At 39.3% G+C, this 12,045-nt stretch overlaps 1 protein-coding gene across 1 annotated transcript; it reads right to left on the bottom strand.

Annotated features, from left to right (window-relative positions):
• Nucleotides 1-317: 317 nt before the first annotated feature.
• LOC117294831 (male-specific lethal 3 homolog) lies at nt 318-9,561 on the bottom strand. Its single transcript, XM_033777367.1, has 11 exons — nt 9,433-9,561; nt 7,399-7,484; nt 7,143-7,238; nt 6,620-6,690; nt 5,524-5,579; nt 4,918-5,022; nt 3,918-4,081; nt 3,341-3,490; nt 2,186-2,847; nt 1,625-1,709; nt 318-575 (listed from the first exon to the last, which is right to left on the bottom strand). Exons 1-11 carry the CDS (start codon nt 9,547-9,549, stop codon nt 482-484), a joined length of 1,686 nt encoding a protein of 561 aa, XP_033633258.1. The 5' UTR covers nt 9,550-9,561; the 3' UTR covers nt 318-481.
• Between the last annotated feature and the right edge of the window lie 2,484 nt (nt 9,562-12,045).

A 12,045-nucleotide genomic window follows, 5' to 3' on the forward strand; every position in this document is an offset into this window, starting at 1 on the left:
CAAACTGGTGCACAAAGTGGATATAAATCCACGTATCTAATAAAGGCACACACCACTAACGGCGGACTGTCATCTCTGCCTCCCCCCCTCTCTCATCACACTTAATTCTGCATCACATCTCCATAAGCCTTTTTGAGGTATGGTGGACACTATAGACCGTATTGAATAACCCCTTTGTTGTTATGAAAGTTGCCATCTTGTAGGGCAAACAGTATGCGCGTCTTAATGCGTACATCAAAGAAACACGCAATGGCAGCGCTACCGGTTTGATTTCTACGGCACATGCACGCGCGCACACACACGCTCACAGACGCCATGTAGTAGGGCAGATATTTGAGTAGTGACGTAATATTCAATACGGTCTATAGGGTATACTGTTTGGTTTGGGTGTACACCGACAAATTCACCCAAACCTGATAGTGCCATATGAATGTGTTCACCTTATCTCAAAATGGCTTATGCTGAGACTAAGTCCCTTATATCATGTACCCTTGGGTTTCTGTAATGCGGCGTGTGCGCTGACGTAACTACTTTCTGGGAAGAATTCATCAAGTCTCTCTGGGTGTGCTAAATATCTGAAAGAAAAAAAATAGTGGTTTCTGTTAGTAACCTGCATCACTAGTTTGAAACAGGGATAAGATTTGACAACTGTGACAACTCATAAATAAATAAAGCTTGGGGGTCTGGATTTACTCTAAATGCCAGGGTTTAAACTTTTTAGTAACATGTCAATAGGACCCCTTAGCTTGTCATTTCCTTACTCTATCAGTATTTTCACTATTCTCTCAGTTTTTTCACTGGTCAATGTTTCAAATGAAAATAGGGATGTTTTTCAACTATAAACTAGTGTGCCCGATTATTTGGAGAGATGTGTTTTAACTTGACTAGGGAGAATGAGGAATGCTAGACCCAGAACCTCACAGGTGTTACAACAGGGACCCAGAACCTCACAGGTGTTACAACAGGGACCCAGAACCTCACAGGTGTTACAACAGGGACCCAGAACCTCAAAGGTGTTACAACAGGGACCCAGAACCTCAAAGGTGTTACAACAGGGACCCAGAACCTCAAAGGTGTTACAACAGGGACCCAGAACCTCAATGGTGTTACAAAGGGGACCCAGAACCTCAAAGGTGTTACAACAGGGACCCAGAACCTCAAAGGTATTACAACCAACAACAGGGACCCAGAACCTCACAGGTGTTACAACAGGGACCCAGAACCTCACAGGTGTTACAACAGGGACCCAGAACCTCAAAGGTGTTACAACAGGGACCCAGAACCTCACAGGTGTTACAACAGGGACCCAGAACCTCAAAGGTGTTACAACAGGGACCCAGAACCTCACAGGTGTTACAACAGGGACCCAGAACCTCACAGGTGTTACAACAGGGACCCAGAACCTCACAGGTGTTACAACAGGGACAACATGTGAGTCATATTTTAAAAAGAATTGCATACAAAAAATAGATACAAAGGACACGTCGAATGCTAACAAGTGTCACAAAGTTCACACAACTTTTGTTATGATTTGTTAACAGTAATTTGCACTCGTTTCAAACACTGTTTTAAACAAAGATGAGAATAAATCAAACCAATGATGGAAAGTCTTTAAGAATCTTACTTGAGGAACAGTTCAATATGTTTTAGTAGCGGTCTGAGTTTCTTTGGTGGTAGTTCCATCTTGCCAAGAAGTTCCGGAAGCTTAACTGCAGTGTTTTTAGAGAAGGAACAAAAATCGTCTTAAATTTATCAGGGCATTCAGAGATCGACTCGAAAGCCAAAACAAGGTGAGCAATCTTGCAATTGAAAAATTATCAAGAACACAAATCATCATATCACAGGCTAGCATAATAATGATAATAGTTAGTTTTTATATAGCGCTTTTCACGCCCGAAGGGCGTCCCAAATGCTTCACATTATTACCCCTGGTCACTGGGCCTTAAATCACTCCTTAAACCATCTCAGCTCCCTGGTGAGTATACAGCCTGTGCAACAAATAATGTGCTACTCGGCTATAAATCACAAGAACCATCTCTGCCCTCACAGGTACCCATTTACCCATTTCTATATAATTGAAAACCATGTGGTTGATATTGAATGGCCAGACAGTAGCAGGATCAATTCACAAACATTTAGCCTAATATTCCCCATAACTGGGCTTGATTGAATTTCCTCAACTCACCAAATAGCCGTATCAAATGTTGTGCTCCATATATCTTACATGGTGGCATCCTCCCATCATAATGGGCATTGTCCGCTAACAGTTTACACGAGGGGAGCTTAATATCACACACATTGTCTCCAGAAATGATTCCTTTGGAATTCTTCCCGTTATGATGCGGCGTTTTGCCGTTAGTTGAGGTAGACTGATTGGTTTGAGGTTGGGGCGTTTCCGATTGGGTTTGAGGAGTCTCTTGAGGAGGCTCTTCATAGACGATGTCCGCAGAGGGACACGAGGCTACGCTGGATACAGAGGCAAGTCTTGTTGAGTGACGCACCGCTGGTTTAGGTAACGATGCATGACCACTAGCAGTGTCCTTGTTCTGAGTTGTGGTCGTATCCGCAGAGTGCCTTCTGGATCTATGTTGATGATCTTGCTCAGAGCAGCGCCTCTTCTTGGTGGGCGGTAGAGGCGCTGCGAGGGCAACATGCTCACTTGTTGATAGCCTCCGAGTTACTCTCCTAGAAGGACTCTCTTGAGATTTGTCTTTATCACTTTCAGGAGATGGGACAGCCTTAATTGGTTCAGACTTTATTGGTTCAGACTTTATTGGTTCAGACTTTATTGGTTCCTTGATCGGTGAAATACTGTGCTTTCTTGGTCTTCCTCTTTTTGCTGGTGATCTGTCAGGGGAAATTTGTTAAGAATATTTCAACTGTGGTTCGTTGCGATTCCGACAGTATAGTAAATTAAAATTTGAATGAGAATTTAAATTATTCCAACTATTTTAAACAAACAATCCAGTTTACTGCTGTGTGTTTTATCGACAAACCCCATTCTCAATTACTATCCAATCTAAAGTTGGATTTAAAACTTTGAATGGTGTGAGTATAATTAGGAGAGGTTTGCAGTGACACCTCGTGTAAATCTCTTTGGAGTAGAGCTGGTTCTGAAAAGAACTGGTGCTTGACAACTCTACTTATTCAGCATCTAACAACAGAGTCCAGCATTCTCCTGAAGACGATCAGAGTATACTGATCCAAACGTTAAGTTGTCAACCACTGGTTCTTTTCAAAACCAACATTACTCAAAAGAGAGATTTTCACATGGTGTTACCGCAAACCTCACCTAATCCAATCTCAATTCAACTACAATCAGAAAGAAATCAAGTCTTACTTGCTCGGTACTTTGACATGGTCCTGAACATAACTTGTTATGACTAATTTCTTGTATTGTTCTTTCTCAGGACCGTAAAGCAAATTGGTGGGCAGAAGGAAGTCAAACAGAGTGCGGAGTCCGTCCATGACTTCTTTACACAGATCCACGCTGAAAATAAAGAGGAATTCACACAACGTTAGATTTCTGGCTTTGCTTGGTTGGCATAAATATTTCACCAGTTTTAAGTACATGATTTAGAAATCTCTTATTAGATTATTAAGGCAAGCCGCCAATGACAGCATGAACTATAAGTGGACAACTCTCACCAAGACCCAAATTAACTCTCTCTGTGGCCTATTTCAATTAAAGGAGAGCGCGTCACGTGGGGATGTTTAAACGAGTAATATAAACCAGGCTAGAAGTGTTTAAACATAGGCGTGGGGCGCAAGCTTTACAATTGGTCCTTTATCGCACGGCCATGACCATGCCGGTTTAAAACCTGGTACCACTATTTTATTCCCTTATTAAATACCAAACTTTGCACTTAATAATAAGGGAAAGGTTGTATTACAAGTCTCATTGTTGTGAAACTCACTTGTACTTTGGTTGCGGTGGTAAGACCATACCCTCCTTGGCCACAGTGCTGATAACATTCACTGCTTGAGACTTCTTCTCATGGGTGTGAACGTTGATTGCAAAATGTCTGACGTAGCCTTCCATGATCTCAAGTATGGTATGTTTGCAGGGTATTCTCACAAGCTGCCAACAAATAGGTTAGGAATGAAAAAAAAACAAACTTTAAGACAGGTTCATGGACTGGTTTTGTCAAGGTAATATTTTTAATAAGCATCATTATATAGAAAGATAGGACAAAAGTCAGGCCGAATCCGAATTGGCGGCTACGGCTATGGCTGCAGCTGTTGCTAAGGATGTCCTATACCTCAACACATGGTGACGCAGAAATCTAGCCATAGCCGTAGCTGCAGCCGCTAATTCGAACAAGGCCTCACTTGTGAAAGTTTAATCATATCAAGCGAACTCGGGAATTATTTTTTGACATTGGCTCTCCACTGGTCTTTTCGTTCCATGATTGCTGGTAGGTCTTGGCGATCAATGCCAGAGTCCCGCTCCAGGGTATTCATGATTGCTGTTGCAGGAAGCCCTCTTGATCTTCTGCCATGTTGAGGCTCTCAACTAAAAGTTTCAGATGAATACAACATCTACTTGCTGAGAAAACAGCAACAACTTTCTCCTGAAGACGAGGAGAGACGTCTCGAAACGTGGAGACCAAACCGGCTCTTTTTAGAGCAAACCCTCACCCTAAGAGATTTACACTATTTTTTAATAGTTTCTTCTTAGCACCAACTTTGTGCATCTCTTCGCATTTAGACAAAAATGTGGACTTTTTCTCCCTCCCTTTGCTGGTTGTTTTACTGTCAATACAAATTTAATGCTCCAAGGTGATTTTCAGAAAATCCTGAATTCAGGCAAATTCCTGAGATATCACATGATTCCAGATGGACTACTGCAATGAATAAGCTGGTCCCAACGAGCAAACCCCGATAAACTTATGACTGATATCTTATCAAGCTCACCTGTTGCTTCCTCGTAATGAAGTAACAGTCATCTTCAAGTTTGATCTTTAGAGCATCAGGGAGTGGGATTGGAATCTCCAAGGCTTCTAATTCCTCACCCGAAGACTTAAGACACAAAATAAAGCGGGGGAGAAAGAGTTAGCAATTGTGAACGTCAACAAAATGTACAATTTGTGAATTTTACCTCAATAAACGCATAATCGACACAAAAACTTGTTCATGTCAAATACTTTCTTGACAATATGTTTTAACAACTTCTAAAAAATCCTTACAAATATAATTTGTTACCTATCTCGCCAAAATCATGGATAAAATATGAAGCGTGGTCCACCAATCAACAAAAGGGATCTGTTATTGGGGAGGTAGTGCATTCTGCTCTACCGGCCAGGCTTCGGATTGATGATACCCAAGCCTAACACATCCGTATAGACTGTAAAAGGGGTAACCCTGTTTCAGCCCTAGGAGTAGGTGGCAATGGCCTCTGAAAAAAAATTAAAAAATTGTAGCCCACACCTAGAAGTGGCCTTTAGGCCTTGTGTGTCTGGCAACTTGCATAAAAATAAAAATACAAATAAAATAAAAAAGTTAATGGGTATATACACTCACATTGCCATCACTATCATCACTGTCGGCTGCTACACTGCTCATATCAGAATCAGACCCTAAAGACAAATATCAATTACAAAAAAGATCAAAATAATCTAACAAAAACAGACGCTGGCCATTTTTTATAAGCAGCTATGTCTAACTACTCTTCTAACATATATGATGAAGCATAGGTTGCCATTAGCAACAGCCATTGCCATTAGCCACAGACATGCCATTTGGGGCAGTGTCAAACAAAAAACAAAAACACAACATCAAAAGAGTAATTGAAAAACACATTAAACAAACTTCACTGTTTTTGCCGTATCACATCTAAGATGGTATTTTAAAAGGTCACATGCCACCATACATTTGCAAAAGGTGAACTTATGTTATGATAATGTTTGTACAACTAAAAAGAACTATGTTTTCATAACAAATAATAATAAAAACAGCAATATACATACTGCTATACAATTTTAAGCAAGTTAGAATACAAAGATATACTTGAGAAAATAAATACTAGACCAGCTGACAAAGAAATATTCAAACTCAAGAAAATGTGGGCTCGAATAAAACCTGAGAAAAAAAACCCAGCATGTAACACGCACAAGATAACATTGTAAAAGTACACAACACATTACACAAGACGATCATGAAATGTTACAATCAATAAATTCAACAAACAAGATTTAAATAAAACTTCTTGGCAGATAAAATGAAATGAAAATACTTAAAATAATAATACCAAGAAACTAAATTGAACTGAAACACACCAGTAATGATTTAAAACAAAAGGCCCGCTGTATACAATGTTAAACAAAGTTAATACAATTTTGACGAGGTACACCCGTCTAAAAAAGAAGATACAACAAGAAACATGTATACAACAGATACTATTCAAAACTTTGAAAAGAAACTTAGAAGATCAGCAAACGTTACACACAATTTCAATTCTGCAGATATCAACGGCAATTGGTTTCCATCAAGGCACTTGAATTAATTGCACTATTTGTATGAGTTTTAGTGAACTGTACACATTTACATAAGTTCGGCAATTCTGCATGGACATGCTGGATGCTAAAGTGAGAGGACTAAATGTAATATTAGCCTATACCTTTGCCAGCTTGCCTCCTCTTTGCCAGTTCAACAAGTTCTGCTATTGTCTTCTTTTTCTTCTTTTTGCCCCTGAAACAAAAATTGAAAGACAATATGATTTAATTATATTTTGAGATTTAACCTTTGATTATGTGGGACCCTGAAATGATATCATGTGGTAAATGCATAAGTACAACATCACAAAGTCAACCCTCCTACTGTTATGCTCACAGTTTGTACCATTTGTACCAATTGGTTTGTTTTAGAATTCCTTTTATCCATGTTATTGATAACTTCTCTATTAAGTCTGCTCCATCAGTGGATATGTTTAAGAAGGTTCTTAAAATATACCTCTTTCCTAGTAATTGATTTTTGTTGTTGTTTTGTTTGTATAATGTTTAATATTATTGCTCTTTCTAGTGTAAATGCTGTGATATAGTTTTACTATGAATAGCATACCTCAATGAATAAAAATAGTAATAAATAATAATAATAATATAAATAGTTGCCGTAACACATTAATTGCTTCATTGACCACTCACATTTTGGCCAGCGCCTGCCGGTGGAGTTTGCCTTTTAGCTCCAGGTTTTCGTCTGTGTATCGTAAAATGAAGTTTGCAGGAGCCCAGCGATCCCAGCTAGAAGGAAAGAGAAATCAAACAATGTTTAATTACTTATAGTTAACTTATTATCAAAACTTGTCAATTACCTTTCTTGATCCATTACTCGTTCGCTTCTGTCGTTGTACAATCCAAACAAATTTTCTCAGTACAAATGTGACTTATATTGCAGCCTTACCTGCTGTTCCAACCACTAAAATGAACGAGATATTCAGGAACTCTGCGATTAGTATTCTCCTCTTTGGTCCACTCCAATTCTAAAATCTGCAACAAACAACAACATCAAACTTTAAAGACCCTTCTAAAATGAGGTCAATATTTATGTAGTGACTGTGTAGTAGTAATCTTAATGCAATTGCCAAGGATAGAGCATGCAACGACTACCCTGTATCTTAGTTGCAAAAACATCTACAGCGTTTTCAGGGAATATCTAATGATTTTCGAGAGAAAACTTTTCAAAACATCGATCTCATCTTGGCATCTTGTCAGGAGTCGTACACACACGTTCTCATAAACACGTTCAAAGGTTTGTTTTCAACGTTTACGTATGACAGGGTCGAGCACCTGGATTACTTGCACCATGTGTTTTTTCTTGTGCGCATGCATGGTAGCTCCAGCTACACAAGGGTCCTTCGAGTAACGCGAGCAATGTTCATTTACACGGCACGCACGGACATTCGTGGTATAATTTACAAAACGTTGTGTTTTTAAGACGGAGGTCTCGACCGTGGTCTTAAAAGGAGCAGGGACCCGTGCCTATTTAAGCAGATGTGGATTAAACAACGTTTTGTTCTTAAGACCAAGGACCCCCTGTTTATTTTCCTCGTGTGAAAATTTTCCTCGTGTTGAATCACACCCGCGTGGACACTGTATAAAAAGTGGTTTTGTGTATGTTTTAGTAGAATCATTTTAGCGAACACATATAAATCTAGCAAATAAAACAACTTGGGGAATTTGTAACATTAGAGATGGTGTTGGGAGACTTGTAAACAATGGTCATCGTGGTCCAGTGGTCAGACTACAGGACTGGACTGCAGGACTTGCAATCACAAGGTTATGGACTCGAATCTGTACCAAGCTAACCACCGATTCCACAAAATTGACTAAAATAAGTACAGTTACTGCGCAATTCATAAATAGATGTCAAAGAAATGTGCTTGTATGAGACAGATTGGCTGTTATTCCCTTCGAGTTTGCAGAGTTCCCTTGACAGCAATTAAACAAAGAAACAAACTCAGGGGGGATGGTGTTGAGGGATTTGTAACATAAGGGGAATGTGTTGGGATTTTTAACAAAACATGAGAGGATGGGTACATGTAAGAGTAATAAGAGAAAGCTACAGTGGAGTTTGGTATTGCTTGTGGAGGTTGAGACAACTACACTTGTCAGTATTCCTTCCTTCAATAGAAATGAATCAAAACTAGACCATACAGGGCCATAGCATACCATGGTATATTCAACTACGTGAACAGCCCTTGTTGTAGAATTAATAGTTAGCAACCTTTCCTGATTAATACTCAAGTTCAAATACATTCAATATTATTAATCATACAGCCAGCCATTCAAGTTAAATATTTAACAATCAATCAAAATGACAACAAAAAACACACTATTCCCAACATTTGACACACAAAATATCCTGAAAATTTACATACCCCTAGTGTTTCATCAATAAGTTGTTTCACTTTGGCCATGAATACACATGTAATAACGGTCCTTTTACCAATACAAAGAATTGAACATAAACTCAGTGTGGCTTTGTTCAATGCCCCGGGCAGGTGCAGTCTACATGAATATAAAGGCCAAAAGATCAACTTGTTTACATTGTCAGGAAACGTCAACAGAGGGCGCTAGAGCACCTCACCGTAAATTAATTCACAAACTCGCACGGCATCACGCTGAAATTACAACTGCAGCAGATCGCCTTGCATTCATAGTTTTGATGTTTTTCGAAGCCCTTCTTTAGTATATCAGTACGATCGAATAGCATATGAAATGTAAGACGTTGAACCTAAATACATTTGCAATCATACCATGTTAAATGTTCTAAAATCATCTACGCTAGAGGTGAATTCTGACCAATTTAAGTTGTTATTTTGTACCACTGATGAGATCTATTTCATGATTTGTGGCTAGCCTCGTTCTCAACCTTCCCATTTTCAAGTTCAATAAACATCACCTACTTGGTACTTGAATAACCAAAATAGCTTACCTTGGAATCATAAAGAACCCTCGCTTTGGTAGGATCGGGTTCGAAGCATAAAACATGTTCCCCAACAGTAAATTCTGCGGGTTTTAGGCCCCTCGTCGCAATCACAGACGTCGCCATACTGGTCTTTAAAAAAATATATTATTTATATGTATGGCACCCAGAACATTGCTGTAAAGATTATTAGAAAACATTGAATAGGCATCAGACTAACAGAAGCACGCTGAAAAAAAAAATCAATAACTAAACAGAAGAGGGCGCTGTTTCAAACGAGTTGCCGCAAATTTTATGAGAGAAAGGTTCCTGAGCAGACGACAGCAGTAGTGTGGTGAGATTTTTTATTTTTTTAAAATGTAAGTAGGCACTCCAAATGCAATATTTAAAAAAAGAAATTGCGCATAAATTCGTAAACACCGATATCGAGAATGTTTTTGTAAAGTTTTAGCTTTGGTAGTTGTGCTCAAATTAGTAAATTACAGACATTTGTTTTGCAGACGACATCTTCCAAAATTGGAAGGAGGAAGCAAAAGTTATACACATGTGTACAACTACATGGCATGAATGATACATATGTAAGATAGTTTATATTTCATAATTCAAGACTACACCAGCATGACCAGTACTTACTACAGACATACCTTGGTCGTGGAGGTGGCAGAGACAGACAGACAGACAGACAGACAGCGTGCGCTCCAACCTCACATTGACAACGTGCGTTATCTTCAAAATGGAAGTGCGGGTCTGCACTATGTATCAGATATAAGCCAATTCGCAATTGCAGCTGCGCATGTCTGTTAGTGTTAGTTAGTGTTACTGGTGACAAAGCAATTTGTATATCTCCCAAGACCTTTTGACAATACCAGGAGGTACTGTCAAAAGGTCACGGGAGAGAAAAAAAAGGCGTTGTCAGCAGTAACGGACATGCGCAGCTGCAATTGCGAATAGGCTTATTGAATGGAATACTTTCTTGCAATCTTGGATTGGAAGAAGAAGACAGTCCTATAGAGAAGTCATACTGCCGATACTGGGTAATTTTCCGCACCTCACCACAAACTTATCCGCCCTAAATCTACTCAAATTCAACTCCAATGAATGTTTTCTTAGCTTATACTAGAAGAAGGGTGACCGCATACATCCAGAGAAAGAAGGGAAAAATAGCGTAAATAGGTAACAGTAGCGTAAATCGTCCAAATTTGTCCAGTTTTTACCAGTTCTCTAAGTTGGCCACGTAGATGAAAGTCGTGACAGTGGTGAGTCAGTAGCCACTGAGTGACATTTGGTGACATTTGGACTTGGAATATTCTTAACGCTCTTATATTAGAGCCAATTGAGAAGAGAGAAGACAATGAAGAAACTTCAGTTTTAGATGTGGGAGGAAAACTCTTGAGAATTATACCAGGGAAAACCCACGCAGTCAAGTAGGGACTGAATTCTGAAAACCCAATCCACATAGTGCCCCGTTTGAATTCAAACTAGGGTCCCAGAGGTAGAAAACCAGGTACAAAGACACCACTACACCAACCTGACCACCGACATAACAGTGACAGTCAGGAGTCGCTTAAGTGTCAAACAATACGACAAAATTATATCCGACTGCCATTTGATAAGGAATTTTTTAGATTTTTAAATAAATGCAAACTTGCTTTTTTCAAAAAAAGTTAGGCCTAAACTGAGTAACTGACTGGGTCAAATTTCAAAACTTTCATCCCCTAAGTTGATCCTTTGGTTGGCTGCCTCTTCCCAGTATGGTAAACTTGGCTGTGATTCCTGTCTACACGACGGAGGCTGTATGAATTTTGACTGACGCCCCCAAGCAAATAATAAACCAAAAATAAATAAAAAATGCATAAAGTGTACTGTAATCGTTGTCAAGCTGGGCATAGGTGAGAATTCCTCTCGACTACTACATCTTTGCCCTTTCATTCAGCAATCTCATGATCTGACATCAATTGCTCTTTAGTATTTGTGAAGTTGAATAACCTCAGGCTGCCAAGTCCCATTAAGCTGTGGTTTTCATTTGAACAGAGCGTTGTTCTGCAGCATTCAGTTTCCTCACCTCCTCCCCTCCCAAATTGTTGAACATGCCCCGCCCCCTACTCCTAGAGCTGTGAGGCTCGTTCCACTATCGTCTCGAACCTCATAGTTCTGGGGGAACCCCCCCCCCCAACCCCCATTGATTGTGTAGGTAGGACTTGCATTTTGGTCTTCTAACAAAGGAATTACTTTTAAATGTACACTACGCATGTTATCAAAATTGCATTGTTCACATTAATTTCTCAAAAGGTGCATCAAACTTGTTCCTAGTTGAAATCTATTCTCACATTAAACTTTTCACCTTTCAAATCACAATTCATATGGAATGCTCGAGTGAACACACAATCACTGAAATACTGAATAACCATTTGCATTTATTTATTTATGGTTTATTAAGTCTGCACGTTGTCTGAGAAGTACAGATTGCCTCTCAAGTTACATGTTTACAGACTGAGTTAGAGCGATAGTCCAGCAAAGTACATACCATGACAGTGATTGTACTTTGTAGGGATACAAGTCCTTATTGGACTTCACATTTAATCTTAAGTTGTATCAATACAGCTCTCTCAATAATATAATTGT

This window comes from Asterias rubens, chromosome 9 (genome assembly GCF_902459465.1).
Source record: "Asterias rubens chromosome 9, eAstRub1.3, whole genome shotgun sequence".
In the NCBI taxonomy this organism is placed as follows: domain Eukaryota; kingdom Metazoa; phylum Echinodermata; class Asteroidea; order Forcipulatida; family Asteriidae; genus Asterias; species Asterias rubens.

What these genes read in the sequence shown, in the direction of transcription:
- LOC117294831 (XM_033777367.1), bottom strand. Translation starts at nt 9,549, where the DNA reads ATGGCGACGTCTGTGATTGCGACGAGGGGCCTAAAACCCGCAGAATTT. An exon ending in TCATTACGAGGAAGCAACAG is followed by an intron (nt 4,082 to 4,917) that starts GTGAGCTTGATA and finishes ATTTGTTGGCAG; the next exon opens with CTTGTGAGAATACCCTGCAA. An exon ending in CATATTGAACTGTTCCTCAA is followed by an intron (nt 576 to 1,624) that starts GTAAGATTCTTA and finishes TTTTTCTTTCAG; the next exon opens with ATATTTAGCACACCCAGAGA.